At 39.1% G+C, this 16940-nt stretch overlaps 1 protein-coding gene across 2 annotated transcripts; it reads left to right on the plus strand.

Annotated features, from left to right (window-relative positions):
- Nucleotides 1-604: 604 nt before the first annotated feature.
- Nucleotides 605-16712, plus strand: Mbip (MAP3K12 binding inhibitory protein 1). Of its 2 annotated transcripts, none has more exons than XM_059253142.1 (9): nucleotides 605-790; nucleotides 4232-4351; nucleotides 6212-6430; nucleotides 6521-6617; nucleotides 9034-9099; nucleotides 9319-9471; nucleotides 10871-10968; nucleotides 15087-15125; nucleotides 16124-16712. In XM_059253142.1, exons 1-9 carry the CDS (start codon nucleotides 662-664, stop codon nucleotides 16229-16231), a joined length of 1029 nt encoding a protein of 342 aa, XP_059109125.1. In that variant the 5' UTR covers nucleotides 605-661; the 3' UTR covers nucleotides 16232-16712. The 2 variants fall into 2 exon arrangements, with proteins under 2 accessions (XP_059109125.1, XP_059109126.1); XM_059253143.1 differs by having other exon boundaries at nucleotides 16127-16712.
- Nucleotides 16713-16940: the final 228 nt, after the last annotated feature.

A 16940-nucleotide genomic window follows, 5' to 3' on the forward strand; every position in this document is an offset into this window, starting at 1 on the left:
TTATAGTAAAACATTTTAGGATTGAGTGCCCAGTTATTACACTGAAAAACTGTAGCGTGCTAGAAACTTGACATAAACTATTTTGCAGATGTAGTCATCAATGTCCTTTCCTGGTAGGAAAATGAGGCATAACGTAGCCCTTTCATTTTTCTCACATTCTTCGTGTCAAATAACCTTGTAGAGATGAAAATGTTCTACCCGGTTACGATCATCCTGGGTGAATTTTCCAGAATTTGGCAACACAGGAGCCCCGTTCCATGGCGGACTCACAATCTTTTCCCAAGACAACTCCACATCGCCATGCTAACATTTTAAATTCTACTAGCGGGACTCAAATTCTAACCCTTAACAGTAAGGCTCTGCCAGCACTCACAGGGAGCATCTAAGAGCCAAGGTACACTCCTAAGCCACGGCGACCCACGGAGACCACCACCAGAGTGGCCCGCCTCGCCCTAGTCAGCACTACCCGTTCCCTCCGAGCGCAGATATCTTGCTCTTGATTGGTCGACGTGCGTGTCTGTCACACGGAGAGGGTGGGGCCCTGCCTTCAGCGCTAAAGGAGACGCCGTAGTTTTTACGTCATCTCGGGGCGACGAAATCCGCGAGGGAGGGGCGGGGGCGAGCGCTCCTGGCCGCGGTTGGGGGCTGCTGTGAAGGTGTCATGGCTGCTGCTGCGGAGCATAGTTCCTCAGGCAGCAGCGAGAGGAGCCCGGAGGGAAGCTCCAGCCCCCTCCTCACCCGCGAGGTGCTCTGCGAACTCTTTCGTTCCCTGCACACCCTGACTGGACAGGTAAGTGGAGGTGCGGCGCGGGGTGGGGAGCATCCCGGTCCTCTCCCGTTAGTCCTCCCCGGAGGCCGGGGTCGAGGAGCCCTCTGGCGTGGTGTAGGCAGCTGGGATGCCGCGGCCGCGGCTGCCGAGGCCGGGAGGAGCCCTGCCTGGGCCCGCGAGAGGCCAGCTGCACACTCGATGACCAAGCGTGAGTACCAGGTTCTAGAGAAAACCCGGGTCCTGGCGCCGAACGCTTGCAGAAAATCGATGCATAAGAGATGGTGAGGGTTAAGGAGGCTCCTGGCGCTTACGATCCTTTTGCCTTCGGTGTATTTATTGCAGAAATTAATTGGTTAGTATGGCCTGAAACTTTTCCTAGCGCCATCTCCACTCTTTAGGGGGTGTTTTACTCTGTGTTTTGTTTCTCTTATTATTATTTATTGCATCTATTACTCTTCAAAACGGGGCATGGGGGATGTATGAGGATTTCTAAAATAAAACTTGTAATGTGCCTAAATTTGAGTGTAAATTGTTGGGTGGGTTATGTATGGCCAGTTCTAACTTGATTACTACTGTCGTGTAGCTATTAGCTAATTGTTCTTGCGGAAATGTCATAGTAAAATTGGATTTTAAAAAGTAGGTTCCTTCACTTTACTAGATAAAGTCATTCATGACATAATGAAGCTAATTTTAATAAGGAGCAAAAGTATGTTTTGTTGTATTTTATGTCAAACATGTTTCCTAGTTTGTCTGGTCTAGTGCATGAAATGGAAACAATGCACATTGTGTCAAGAGCAGTGGTACCCGTGACAGTAGGGAGTTTACCTGATTTGTGAGAATTCTTTTTAAAACCCTTAGATGGATGAAGAATCAGTCTTGTAAAAAGTTATTTTAATAAAAAATTTAAAACCTTAGTACATTTATTTTGACTGGCAAACTACTTTGAGTTGTACATTGTTTGGTGTTGTGAGGCAATTAGTAATGGTCTTCTAAAAATAAAAACTTTTAAACTCAATTGCTTAATAAGAATTTACCAATTTTTTTTCAAAGTCTTAAACACTTTCCTTATTAACATTTCAGTGGTAATATCCGAGATCTTTAAATAGTTCAAAGTCAGAGAACTTTTTGGGCATTGATTTGGAGCTTAATGACTTACTCATTCGTATTCTAATGTCAAGATGAGAAAAAATATTTTTGTCTACTATGTTTAGAAGTTGCAAAAATAATTTATATTGATAAATGATTTGAACATCTAAAGTATTTTGCTTATTGAATTTTTCAAAATTACATAAATTTATTCCAAAGGTTCAAATGGAAAAATGATTAAATCTTAATTTATGGTATCTGCCAAAAAATATTTAGAGAAAATGAAGTTTTCATAACATAGTAAAGGGACCTCTATACAAATGTCAAATATAAGATTAAAAAAAATCAATTAAATGCTATATTATTAATATCAAGTATTTTGAGATGTATGATTTAAGCTATACACACTTATAAAGTTGTCTCTGGGGAGTGTGTCCTTTTGCAACAAATTAAAAGGATTTTTAAAATGTATATTGCAATATGCCTAAGTTCATCCTAAGTATCATTGAATTATTAGTGCTTTTAAATAGAAAGTATAAAACTGAATTGTTAAAAAGTATTTTTTCCTCCAAATGCAAAATGTACTAATATTAACCTTTTTCTTTCCTCTCGTTGGCCCGTGTTATCAAGCTAAAGATTTGTTAGCTTAGGTTTTTTTAAATAGTAATGTTTCTACTGAACATACATAATTGAATAATCTATGTTAATAGCATATTAATAGAAAATTTTGAATGCCTGGTTACTCTTCCAAGAGTTATGGGTTAAAATGCATAGAATTCATATTGTTAATGAGGAATTTGCTGAATGAATAATTGGATGTATTTGGGGGTCATTTTTAAATTAATTTATGACATTATGGTTTGGTTTCCATAAGAGACCAAGTATCTTGAGTTGCCTTTGAAGACTTACATAATTCTGATGAATTGGCATGAGACTATGATCCAACCATTAAGATTTCTTTTCTACAGTTATTTTCTCTAGAGAATGTGATACTTTGCTCTGGCTTAAGGTTTGCCTGCTTTTCCCCCAAACCATCTAAAATTTGTCATAATCAACTGTAGATCTCTTGGACGACTATAAACACATGCTGATGGATTACTTTCATACACATTATTGAATGCAGTAATCTTACTAATTAATGTCAAATCTTAACTTAGTTATAAGCTTATCTTTGCCAGTATAGCCTGTGTATAATTTCATATTTCTTTATGTCTGCCAAATATGGACTTCAGATGCTTCTGTCTCAGCAGTAAGTGTCTATATCCATTATAAAGTAGAGTGCTTATTTTGGGAACCTGAGATTTCTTTGGTTCCATAGGCAGTGATTCATGTTTTGGTTTTTCATTCTTACAACTTACTAGATTTATATTTGAACTCATGAAACTTGTATCTTTACTTTGTGAAAAATATGACTTCAATAAGTTATTCTTATTAAGTTATCTTGCAAAATAAGATATAATTAACTTGCTTCCACTATGGAGTATGTCCTTATATGATGCTATGATACATGTTCTTAGAAAAGTTTATAGGGATTCCCTCATACTGAGTCAAGTGATTACAGATGGAAGCTTCTCCCTCTAAAGTTTTGACTGATTTTGATATTAATTTTATATCCAGGTTCTTGGTAGTTTTCTGGATATAATTTTGTTCTAATGAATCAATAGCTGATGAGAAATTTTCATGTAATGAGACTTTAGAAAATCCTTAGGAAACACTGGACATCCAGTTCTGGCAATTTGTTATGCTGCTGTGGAAAAGTACTTGTTTTTCAGTTCAACAATTTCATAACTGATATTTTGTTTTTTATTTGAAGTAGTTACTGCTATCTATCCCTATGTGTGAATAATCTTGACTATTTTTTTAAATTGGTTAAATTTGAAAGCAATAAAAGTGAGAAGCCTTCGAGATGATGTCTATTTTAGGCATGTGTTTGTGTGACGTGTAACAAAGAGAGTGCACTTTCTGGAACTTCTGGAAAGCAGCTTCCTCTGTGGAATGCTTAGTTGGAATTAGTAGGATTCCGACAAGGGCAGACCTATTTTGGGACACCTTCCAAAGGTATTTTAGATACCGAAGTATCAAAAGAGGTCCGTCTTTTTATCTTCCATGGGTGGCTTCTCCTCAAAGATAGCCCCTTTATACAAACATAGGGACAGAATTAGAATAATAAGATATTTTTATTCATTTTTTTCAAAGCTGTGCCCTTTGATTTTTAAAATGGCAACTAGGTAAAGCATTTTATTATGTCATTGAAACTTAGTAACTTTGAGCAAAATAGGCATGTATTACTCCCTAGAAATCTTATTTTTGTGATAATCCCAGATATACAGCTTAATCGTGTAATTTTTGTGATGTTGATGGTTTGCTCCTTTGAAGCTTAACCTCAGAGATGATGTGGTGAAAATTACAATCGATTGGAACAGGCTCCAGAGCCTCTCAGCATCCCAGCCTGCATTGCTTCTCACTGCACTTGAACAGCACGTTTTGTATTTACAGGTAAATTTCATATTAGAAATGTTTACTGGGATAGTGAAATAGAAATTAATTACAGTTAAATAAGCTGCAGTATTTGTCAGTTCTACTTCAGCACTCTGCTAATAGTGTTATTAATAAAAGGTTACTTAAATCTATACTGAGTCTAAGTATGTTCATTTCACTCCGGATAGTTATGAGAATATAGTCCAATAGGCCAATGTGGGTATGAAATTGAATAAATGCAGTTCTATTCAATTCTAGGCTTTGCTGAAAATTCAATACAGTTCATCTCTGGTGGGTTATAATTAAGCAATAAGACACGGCAGGTGTGAGTCATGCTATGATAATGATTCCATGCCTTGGGTGAGTTTGGAGGCTCATGGAGTGCTTTCAGTGGTTCAAGAAGTGGCATTATCCCAGCATGACACATCCTGGAGTGTCTGTTGCAATTAAACAGTTTCAGCATAGTTTTTAAAAAGAAAGTCATTTCTGTGACATTAATGTTTCATCTTAGTGAGTAGCCAGTCACTGTTTCCTTTAATAATTTGAAATAATTTATTCTTGATATTGGAAGTCAATATTGAATTATTTATAATAGTATTGTTACATTTTTTAATATTTCAGTTTAAGAAATGAACAGTGTTATGACCTTGCTGGTTGTTGTTGAACAGCTCTGCAAGTGTAATTGACGTGAGTTGCAGGTTTTCTGTAATCCAAGTGAAATGTGAAGCCTCAGGGATGAGCAGAGCTGCTTCTCCTCCCGGTCACTGTCCTGTGTTGAAGATGTCATAAGGTTTCAGAAGAGTACTTGGCATAGCAAACAGTGGAACAAACAAAATTGTATGAAAACATGCTCGGGATATTGTTTAGGAATAATGTGTTAATTTTCAGCCCTGCATTCATTAACTAAGTTAACAGTTTGTTTAAAGGGCAGGTGATGAGCTATAGAACTCAATTGTGGGCCATATTGGGGTGGGGATGGCTAGGAAGACCAGAAGTAGCTGAATTTCCACTATGAAGAAACATTTTTTTTTAAATCTACTCTAGTTAGAATGATCTGTTTCCATCTGGGGGTCTTTGTAGCATTTTTTGTTTTGTTTGTTTTGTTCCTTTTTTTTTTCTTTCTTCTCCCATTGTTCATTTTCTTTATAAAATTTCCATTTCCTGACCTAATAAGATACCTTGCTATGTCAGAAAAGGGCTGAATGTTCACTTAGTGTAACACCTATATGCTTCATGTCCATGCTCTCCCATTCATTTTGGCCAACTGCACTTTGAAGTGGAGAGTCTCCGGATCCTGTGATAATGCAGGCCGTTGCTGAGCGAGAGAGCGCTGCTCTCCTGCTAAGGAGGGGGATACGAAGCCTAGGGCTCTGAGTGACGTGTTAATTAAGAGGCATCCAGGCCAGAGACTAAAAGCTTTGATTTGGCACAGAATAAAAGATGAGTGACAGGGTGATTTCCTCAAAGAACTATTTAAATTTCCTCAGGTTTTCTTTTTCTTTTTTTTTGGGGGGGGGGGTTTCGAGACAGGGTTTCTCTGTGTAGCTTTGCGCCTCTCCTGGAACTCACTTAGTATCCCAGGCTGGCCTCAAACTCACAGAGATCCGCCTGGCTCTGCCTCCCGAGTGCTGGGATTAAAGGCGTGCGCCACCACCGCCCGGCTTCTTTTTCTTTTTTCAAATAATTTTTACAGCAAACGATAGGGCAACAGTAGTAGAAAACAGTAAACACGTGTGTGGTCAGACCTGTGTTTCCTCATGTGCCAGCTTTTTGTATTTAATAACTGATAATACTCACTTACTCAGCATCAGTTTATATAAATACATCACTAATTGAGATTAATTTGAACCTGAGCAGATGTCACTGTGTTCTTTTCAGCCTTTTTTAGCAAAACTTCAATCTGTAATTAAAGAGAATTCAACTGCAGTTGAAGAGATAAGACAGACAGAAACGGAGACCAAGAAGGAAGTAAATGCTAAGCATCCCACTGGGGACCTACAAGATGAAGGAAAGCTCAAAGACTGTGATGTAGATGTGAAAAAGACACAAATCCATTTTGATCCAGAAGTAGTTCAAATAAAGGCTGGCAAAGCAGAAGTAAGTTTGGGTGGTGCAGGCTTAGGGGCAGGGGACATTACTTTGAAAAGTTCTGTTGTGTTTGATTGTTAAAATATTTGTTGTTTGTAGATTGACAGACGAATATCTGCGTTTATTGAAAGAAAACAAGCTGAAATCAATGAGAACAACGTCAGGGAATTTTGCAATGTTATCGATTGTAATCAAGGTAACTAGAAGTTTATTTTTATAGGACTTTAAATATTTTGACAACTGCTGTAATATTTTGTTTTAAAAATGAATAACATTAAGAACAAAATTCAGTTTTACAAGTTTTTAGTTGGTAATTAAGGCAATAGGAATTTTCTTCTATTTAGCAATGGGCTGTGTTGTCAAGCTGATTTTCATTTTGGTTAAACAAGGATCAAGTGAAGGTAAACTAGAGACAAAGTTTCCCATAGGAATGAGAAGGTGTAAGTGTGTTTAGGAAGTGAAGGTGGATGCTGGATGGCAGGGTTGTGCAGACTCACTGTTAGGAAAGAACAAAGCAGTATGACTTTCAGGTCTGTAAACGTACCAGTGACCTTAGTAAAGCCGACAGCATTCTTCAAGAGGGAGTAGTTTTCTCTTTACTCCTGAGTTTCATCATGGAGATATCCTGCTTGCCATGAAGACTGTGGAGTTTAGGCTTTTTCCCTTTTTTATTGTGCTTGCATTTGCTGTATTTCATCAGTCTCCTTTCCCTCTTCATTTGATTCTACAGTGAGTTTCAGGTCTTGCAATGTGCCTGCAGAACACCTTAGACTGTGGAGCACCACCGTAGATCGTATTCAGTTATCCTTATAAGAACCAGTGCAAATAGTTCTTAGAAAACAATGTGGAGAAAGGTTCATAACTGGACTCAACGTTTTTCTTATTGCCTTTCATATCTCTTGGCTGATGATTATAAGCATGGAATTGTCAGTTGAACCTCAAGTGACTCATAATCACATTGATACAGGATGCTCTTAACATAGTAATGTAAGCTCACTTTGGGTTCTAAATTTCCCTTTTTCTACTGCTAACTTTTGTGGCTCTCTAGGTTTAGCTTTTAGGACAGGTGTGAGGGTGGCAGATCTCAGGAGCATGCACCTCAAGAGAAAGGTTTGTTGAGGGCTGAGTGCCTGTGTTACTAATGTTACTTCTCTGTTCTTCCTGCTAACTCTATTATTATAAACCATCAGGGGATAGAAATTGACAAGAAGTGAAATGCTCCGCAGGATTCCTTGGACCATTCAGTCCCTTGCTGGCTCAAAACAGTGTTAGCAAGAATTGCTGTGCAGAGTGACTAGCTCTCAGGCATTCACTGTCCCCACACCACACTGCATTTCTCTGATGGTCTGTGCATTTGGAATAGAGCCCTGGAATGGATCATAGCTTTTTTTTTTTTTTTTTTTAAAAATACCCTTAGACCAGTGAAAGGATAAAAAGAATAGAGAAGTGTAGGCCTCTTATATATTTTGAGGTATTTCCAAGGTAAAGAAAATGAGTCTGTTTAGTCTTTAAATGTGAAAGATTAGGTGGGTTTGCAATTTTATTTACAGTTTGACTTACCACAGATGTGTTAAACTTAAGCTTAAAAAACACGTTTTAATGTGTTAGTATGTTTTTTAAAGACCTTTCAGTTGGTCTAAGAAGAAAAATTATTTTTAAAAATCAGATTTCATGGAATAACAAAAGACTTTAACTCATTTTACACCCATTTTTTACAAAATAATTATGGGAATTTATCAGAAAATTTACTGCCAATGTATAGCTTTACTGTTACTTCAAGTATTAGCATATTTCTATATGTTATTATATACTATGTGTTCATATACTACAATTAGGCTAATATTTACTAGTCTATATTGTTAACATATTTCTAATTTCTTTCCTTATAACTTATTTGTTGATATATAATTTGAAAGAAATTATAGTTTTCACCTTGATAAAAATATTGGGAAAATTTTCACAACCTGTGTTTTTTAAAATTATAGTTTTTAAAAAGTAGGATTGAGAAGAGTGATGCCTTTTTGATCCGGACTTTTTCAATAAACATTGGAAATCTAGGAACAGAGGGAAAGTGTATGCTGTACTGGAGGTTTCAATGTGCGTTGCACTTGAGGCTCCAGGGTCTTTTTTTTATCTGAAGTTCTGATATTTAAAAAAATGTATAAAATAGACAATCGGTCCATCTGTTAGATGTTCACTAATTTGGTAATAACAAAAATGCTTTTAGTTTTGAAAGATAATTTGGTAAATTGGCTTCTGTTTATATAATGGAGTTAAAATATGGTGCTCTAGAATATATGAATTATTTTCTGCAAAGGTCAGTGGTTCTTAATAATAACTAATTTTTTTAAAAATTATCAGAAATTATGTCACTTAATGTTAAAGGTTTTTCTATATGTAAATCTGAACATTAGATAAAAAATATTACATGTGATTCAATTCAGAGAGTAAAGACCACCCAGATTATTCTGTATTTAATAGTAATGTAATTATTATTACTTTTATTTTTAATTCTCCTATGAGTAAAATATGAATTAGTACAAGTTTATCATAATCTCATACATTTGTAATTAAGACTGTATTTGAACTAAATTTATCTAAATTCTCCCTAGAAAATAGTTGTGCCAGAACTGATGCCATCTTTACTCCTTACCCTGGATTTAAAAGTCATGTGAAGGGTAAGTAATCACCGTACAATGTCTGTCCCTGGCAGAAGTCTGTTGTAGCCTCATAACAGTATGGAATAGAAATGCTTCTCATCTAAACTTTATTCTGAAACAAAACATTGCCTTTCTTCCTTTTTGAGCTTTTGGTTAGGAAAAAAATATACTGTTAGGGAGAGGGAATTTCTGTTTTTGAAACATAAATTCACATAGGCTTAAAATTTCTTAACTTAGTTTCTAGAGTTGTGAATACATATGGACCACAGACTAGACCCGAAGGAATTCCAGGGTCAGGTCACAAACCTGCCGGCATGCTTCGAGATTGTGGAAATGAGGCCGTGGAGGAACGACTCCAGAACATCGAGGCTCACCTGCGGCTGCAGACGGGTAAGGAGAGAGTTGGGGGACGTTCTGTATGTGCCTTTGCCAGTCTCAGGGAAGTTAGATTCCTGTAGCTTCCGGATTCTCCTTGAACATCCATTGTACAGCCCTCATTCTAGGAGCAGGAAACAGTTGCTAAAGTTCTCGATGGTTAGCTTCTTCTCCTTATACTCTTGCCACTTTCTAATTGGGAAACAAATCCTAAATAGATTCTGTTAGCCTTGGTTTATTGAAGTTACAACAGAAAATCAATATAAGGTGTTGCTGTGGCTAATTTCAGAACTTGTATGACTACCTCTAATTGTTATTAGCCCCTCTGCCAGCTACAAAATGTAGATAATGTGGTCCTGGTCCTCAGTGCACTCCTGACGATTAACATAGAAATGACTAAGTCCCGTGGGGAAATGAGCCCATATTTACTGAACAGACAGAACAGTGTGTAGTACTTCACATTACTCTGCGGGGCTAGGTGCTGTTACTGTTGGGAAGGGAGTAAGACCGAGGTCCAGAGCGCTCAAGCAGCTTGTCCAGGATGTTAGAGTAGTGACAACTGGAACGCACACACAGTCTCACTGGTTTAGTCGCCGTGTTCTTGACTCTCCTCCCTGTTACAACTGCTGCCGTCGAGGAAGCTGCTGTCATCTCTGCCTTGGAGTGACAGGTCTGTTTGTCACTAAACCTCCTCCTCTAGGTCATTTCTCACCCTGTGGCCAAGTTGTAGATTTTCAAGCTCATGTCTGATCTTGTTTCTACCCAGCTAAAACTTCTTCACTAGTTCTCTGTAGCTCTCCAACACATGGCAACCTCAGTACTTAGCAGGGAGACTGGTCTAGACCAGGCAGGTCGCAGTGGTGATGTCTGAAGGAGTAGAAAGGGTCTGAATCTAGTAACGAGCGGGATGTCCAAGGATCTTTAATACACCGTGCCCTCCTCCCACAGAACTTCAGTTGAGAATTGTGGGAAAGCCTGTTGAAATGGTTTTCTAGGTCAGAGGAGAGAGACCCATGCTAGGAGAAGGTGACGAAAATGTAGGGAAGCGCAGCCATCAAGTGAGACAGTCATCCTGTCTCTACAGTAGTTGTCCTTCTAAGTAACTGCCACCCTGTTAGAACACTGCTGTCTACACAGAAACTGTTTAGTGTCCCCTAAGATGAAGTTTGTAGAAATCTTGTAGCAATGTGGGACGCATAAGCACTGTTTAGAAAGCAGAAGTCTGTAATTTGTCTCAGAATTCCAAATGAAACTAAGACTGAAACCATGAGTTAAGGGTTTCAGTTGATTTTGCTTTCATCTGTTTTTTTCTTATGTTTAAGTGGTTTTCATTCTTACGTCTTTGCATGGTATTTTAAGAATAAAAATGGTAAAACAGAATTAAGATTTTAGCATTTTCTCCCCATGAATTTAGGTGGCCCCGTACCAAGAGACATTTATCAGAGAATTAAAAAGCTTGAAGATAAAATCCTTGAGTTGGAGGGCATCTCTCCTGAATACTTTCAATCTGTAGTAAGTATTAATGTCTTTTAAGAACAAAGTGTTATTTTAGTTTGGGGTTTTTCGTTATGTGGTAGTACACTCGTTGATCCACGTGTGAAACACTGTTCTCAAGTAAGAGATAGAGGAACTCAGGCCTGTGGAGGTGATTATCTGCTTTCACCATCCCGATTCGGAGGATTTTTAAGTGTAGGAGCTCTTGTCAGCCTCGTCTCTGGAAACTGTCCAGCCGTCTTCCGGTCATAATCACTCAGCCCGTGGTGGTCCAGCCTGCGACTCCCCGTGCAGCCTTGTGAAGCAGCAGACCTTTCCTTTTAGAGCTCGGTCTCTGCTCACTGACCCGTCCCTCCAGACTCAGACTCAGCTCATAAATAGGTACATTTCTCACAGTTAAACAGACCTGCACCTCACACTCTGACCCATTGTCTTTACCTTAACACGACTTTTTTTCTTGAAAGACTGGCCTGTATCTGTGTAATCCCTCCATTCCCATAGTCCTTCAGTCATTCCGTTTTTAAATTTTTCTTCTTTGTGGATTTCCCATCATAAATTCTGATCCCACTTATCTCCCCAGCCCCTCGCATCTGCCCTCTGCTCTTGCGACCTCCCCCAAATGAAGCCAAATTAAAAACAAAAAACAAAGCAGAAAAACCAAAGAAGCAAAACAGACAAACAAAAAAGAGAAAAGAACGTTGTCGTAGGAGCTGTGTGTGGCCCTTGAGACACCCAGTTCACCCTTTAGTCCTTACATCTTTACTTCCAAGTGTTCATTGCCGCAAGTCATTGGTCCAGCTCAAGGCCTCTGGTTTCTGCTCTGCTACCGATACTGGGCTCTCCCTGGGGCTTCTCTTGGATATCCTGTTGTGCTGTGTCGTGGAGATCCTTCAGGTTTGGAGGTTCATTCTTAACCCCCTTTCTCAAGGACATTGAGAAACTCTTCTTTCAGACAGCCCTGAGCGCACTCTGCTTCCTACTGTCTTCTGAGGAGGTACTTTGTTTTCTCGTGCTTGTTTTGCTGTGTGTGTATGTGTGAGTTTTGAGACAGGTTCTTACTGTAGAACCCATAGCTTAGACAGGCCTTGATCTCCCAATCCTCCGGTGTTAGCTTCCTTCCAGAGTTTACAACTAAACCATCAGCCGTGCCCTGTCCATTTCTTTACTCATGCACTTGATGTCTGATCCATTCTGTGTGTCCCAAGATGAACCTTGAAAGGTTCAAAAGAGAGCAAGAAACAGATGTGGACCTCGGCGTGGTAGTGCACGCCTTTAATCCCAGCACTCAGGAGGCAGAGGCAGGAGGACCTCTAGGTTTGAGGCCAGCCTGGTCTACAGAGTGAGTTCCAGGACACAGAGAAACCCTATCTCGAAAAGCAAGTTAAAAAAAAAGAAGCATGTGGAAACATAAGCAATAAGTTCTCTAGTATGAGCAAAGCGCTGTGAGAATATACTAGTAAACTATGTTATGTGTTTACTGTTTTCAAGTACCATAATTTAGTCTTTAGAAATACTCATAAAGATCGTATCTTTTAAGTACACTAGTAAGCTACAGTCTTAAAAACTTGAAGTTACGCCGAGAGGTGGTGGTGGTGCATGCCTTTAATCCCAGCACTGGAGAGGCAGAGCCAGGCGGATCTCTGAGTTCAAGGCCAGCCTGGTCTACAGAGTGAGATCCAGGACAGGCACCAAAACTGCACAGAGAAACCCTGTCTCAAAAACAACAACAAAGCCGGGCGGTGGTGGCACACGCCTTTAATCCCAGCACTTGGGAGGTAGAGGCAGATGGATCTCTGAGTTCAAGGCCAGCCTGGTCTACAAAGTAAAGTTTCAGGATAACCAGGACTGTCACACAGAGAAACCCTGTCTAAAAAAAACAAAACCAAGCCAAAACAAAACAAAAAAACTTTAAATTACTGTGTTAAAACATTTCCATGTTGAAGGGTCAGATTTTTAGAACATTTACATTAAAAGATGCAGCATATATTGATGTTTCTCATAGTTTTCTGCTTTTTGTAATAGTTTACTTGGAAGTTTGTTTTTCAACAAATGGAAAGAACTGTAGTTCTTTTGTTCTGTGAATCAAATATAATTTTCTTTTTTCTGTTAATGTTCACCTTTTCATATGCTGTACTCTAACGTTACCCATGAAAATCAACCTTGATCTGGCTTTCATAAGCTTCTCCATGTTTAGAGTTCATCTATATGTGAATCTATATAAAAAACATTTCAGTTAAAATCTTTTTATAGTTCAGAAACTATAAAAAAAGCTATCACTCCTTAAGACATATAAGGACTCATTGTTTCCTTATGTCCTAACCAGAAAAGCTGGAGTATAGTCTACATGGTCTTTTCTGTTCACTTGGAGATAATATGCAGCATTATGCCATTACTCTGTAGAGAGAGTAAGGCATACAAACTTTAGTTCCTGTCAGTGGGAAGATAACCCTTGAGTTGGCTGGTGGGTAGCTCCTAGAGAGGCCTTGCTCTATCATGGATTGCCAGTATAAAATCTTTCCATTTGGCTTTGTGCCACATCTGTGCAGAGGACAGAGTTAGTCTGAATGTCTAACCCTTTCCAGTTCTGTGCTATTAACCTGCATATGTCATGGCTAGTACTAATCCATAGGGTGTCTTCCATCCAAAGATGTAATTTTAAAGATCTAGAAATTGTTTTTTCACAAAGCACCACTTTATCCCAACTTGCCATCATCCCTCCTTTTCTGAATGCCTAACTCACCCCAGCTAATCTCCATCTGTATTTCTAATTCTTCTTTCCAATACAGCTGTGGAGTCAGTAAGCCTCATGCCTGGGAGTATTGCAGAGTTCTCACTCACTGTGTTTCAACCAGTTTTTCACAGATTGTCTCAGCTATCTCAAGTGTAGGTCATAAAATTCAGAAAATAATTTGCTGTTTCTGTCTTCATACCTTTCTCTACTTTCAAATTCACATTCCCCTAAAGAGCATCACCCCTCCAGATTTTCTCATTTCTGTCAATGACAGAATCATTTTACTAACCAGAAACTGGACTTCTCCTACATCCAGTGTTTCTCTCTTAACTGTTTGCTTCCCATCTTGTCCCCATCTCAGGATGTTACTTCACACCTAAACTCATATAGCACTGTCTCTTCAGTCTTAGTTGATCTAGTGCTAAAATAGTATAAAGCTTTCCAAATACTGTTTTTACGAGTCACTTCCCTGCTAAATGCTTTCAGTAAATCCCTGCCTGGAAAAGATAAAAAGCCTCTGGATAGAGCATTGAAGTTTTTCTACAATTTGGTGGCTCCTGCTGCTGCTGCTGCTGCTGCTGCTGCTGCTGCTTCTTCTTCTTCTTCTTCTTCTTCTTCTTCTTCTTCTTCTTCTTCTTCTTCTTTTTTAATTTTTAATTTTTTTAATTTATTGAATCTTCGTGAGAAAGCCACTGTCGGATTGGCTCCGTAACACGTGGTTCCCTGACTGACTCTTGCTGTAGCAGCCAAGGGGTTGCATCATGATCTCCTTGCACAGCTGAGACTCCTCAGGCTAAGGAATGCCTTCCTTGGGGAACAGGGCAGCAGAACATGGGTTTTTTTTTAAATGTATATGAGTGCTCTATTTGCATGTATGCCTGCACTCCAGAAGTGGGCATCAGTAGATGCCATTGTAGATGGCTGTGAGCCACCATGTGGGTGCTGGGAATTGAACTAAGGACCTCTGGAAGAGCAGCCAGTGCCTTTAACTGCTGAGTCATCAGCTCCAGTGGCTTCTGCTTCTTAAACAGAGCATTCTATATTATGTAGAACACAGAATAAGGACGTGAGGGGCTTGTTGTTTCATTAAGTTAATACTAAGATTCTGTAAACTAGAAAGAGCACCTTTTTCCACAATTACTCAAACTCATGAGAAGCTAGTAATGAATGGGAAGTGTGTATTTGCCAGAGAGGAGCTTCTGTTACACTGATACATACTACAATGTAACAGTACCCAGCCGAGTGGAGGTAACTTCATAGACAGTGCTTGGCAAGTTTGGAGTTTGGCTTGGGGCTCCCAGATGCTATCGTTTATTGCAGTCTTCTATAAGGATATGTAATATATATATATATAAGTAATGCTGATACTTTCTAAACATTGATTATTTTGTTACTTTTAAACTAGAACTTCTCTGGAAAAAGAAGAAAAGTCCAACCCCCTCAGGTAAGTTCTCTTGTCTTCCTTTGGACTTCCAAAATAGATTGATGAGCTTTCTATCTGATTAATAATAGTCCACTCTGGCTGCATTTAGGTCATGCCTTGGCAGACTTTAGGTTGAATTAGGGAAGTAGTTTTACTTTTAAGAGCATAGAATGATTCCAACAGGCCAACTAAATATGAAAATCTTTACCTTATTTTTAATAGAAGAATATTTAGGTTAGGAAACACTTAAATGTCCTGATAACTTCAGTCTCCTCCCCTTTCCCTATTATGGACACTACTAATTAGCATTATCTAAATAAAAAAGAGGGTGACTTCATGACTGGAGAGATGGCTTGGTGGGCAAAGTACTCACAGCACATTCAAGAGGACCCGAGATCCCACCCTAGCACCTGCATCCAGAGCAGGGTGTAGTGGTGGAGGCCTGTTACCTCAGCACCGGGAGGTAGCAGGGTGTAGTGGTGGAGGCCTGTTACCTCAGCACCGGGAGGTAGCAGGGTGTAGTGGTGGAGGCCTGTTACCTCAGCACCGGGAGGTAGCAGAGTGTAGTGGTGGAGGCCTGTTACTTCAGCACCGGGAGGTAGCAAGTCTTCAGTGTTTGTTTTTTGCTATAGATTATGAGGATTCACAGGACTTCTGTTTTGTTTTTACAAAAGCTTTTACTAGCCTTTCAAAGCACAAAAACTCCATGAGAGCTTTGTCATTAGGAAAGAGAAGCAGGTTAGCTTGGCTCTGTGTTTATATATGCATCTGTTCTGCGTTGTTGGGATGGGATCCGGTGCCTCACATGTGCCAGGCAGATGCCCTGCACTGAGCCGTACGGTTACAGCCCAGAGAACTAGAAGCCTTGTTAGTGTATGCCTTTAAATTCTGGCACACTCACCACCCACAGCTGTCAGTCTTAAACGACTGTGCCGCTGTGTGGTTAAGTTCACTTAGCACTTTATCTGCAGTAAGGAACTTCAGTCTTATTCGGCAATCTATGTTCGTCTTATTTCCAGCAGAACTATTCCCTGGCTGAACTGGATGAGAAAATTAGTGCCCTCAAACGATCCCTGCTCAGAAAATCAAGAGAAGCAGAATCCATGGCATCTCACCACCTTCCGTGAGAACCGCCTCGTCACGCTTTCCTTTAAGATGCATGTGCGTGTAACCTACAGATGTTTAACTGTTTGAAGCATATTTATCAACATCAACTTTTCTGTGAAGTCAAGGTTTATTTTCACATGAGTCTGGCTTGCAGCACACAGTCAAGTATTCCAGTGTTTGGAAATGATGTAAACTCTGAAAATAGCACTGTTGGAATTTATTTCCTTCTGTTTTAAAGGAGGCATTTTGGATATTGAAAAACTTAATTTGAAATAACTTCTTTTGGTGATCTACCTGAGATTATTATTTTGATAGTGATATTTAAAAAGACTTTATATTTGTAACATTGAATAACCAGTTTCTTAGTTTATATTAGTATTTTGTACATAGTGGGCAATTATCAAAAATTTATTGCCAAAAAAAAAACCCTGACAAATGCATGTATATAATCTTTTTTCCCATATGTCTTTCTTACTATAAATAAACAATTGATCAACTTTATCACTGCTGGCTGTGTGGCCTTTGCAAGTTAATCTCTTTGTGCCCTGATTTGCTGCTCTAAAGGGAAATGACAGGAGAGCCTCCTTCATTGATGGCTGTGAAGAACAGTGAGCAAAATCCTGCTGGTCTGTCCTGAAGGAGTGATGTAGTACACATTAGCATTTAACAGAGAAGTTTTATCGCCACAGCTGGAAACAGCATGTAAAAGGTGCAGCTGCAGTTACGTCC

Source organism: Peromyscus eremicus, unplaced genomic scaffold (genome assembly GCF_949786415.1).
Source record: "Peromyscus eremicus unplaced genomic scaffold, PerEre_H2_v1 PerEre#2#unplaced_2252, whole genome shotgun sequence".
Lineage (NCBI taxonomy): Eukaryota > Metazoa > Chordata > Mammalia > Rodentia > Cricetidae > Peromyscus > Peromyscus eremicus.

Bases quoted from the DNA above. Each gene is read 5' to 3' on its own strand.
- Mbip (XM_059253142.1), top strand. From the start codon at position 662: ATGGCTGCTGCTGCGGAGCATAGTTCCTCAGGCAGCAGCGAGAGGAGC. The intron at 791-4,231 runs GTAAGTGGAGGT...GCTCCTTTGAAG, and splicing joins TGCACACCCTGACTGGACAG to CTTAACCTCAGAGATGATGT. The intron at 6,431-6,520 runs GTAAGTTTGGGT...TGTTGTTTGTAG, and splicing joins TAAAGGCTGGCAAAGCAGAA to ATTGACAGACGAATATCTGC.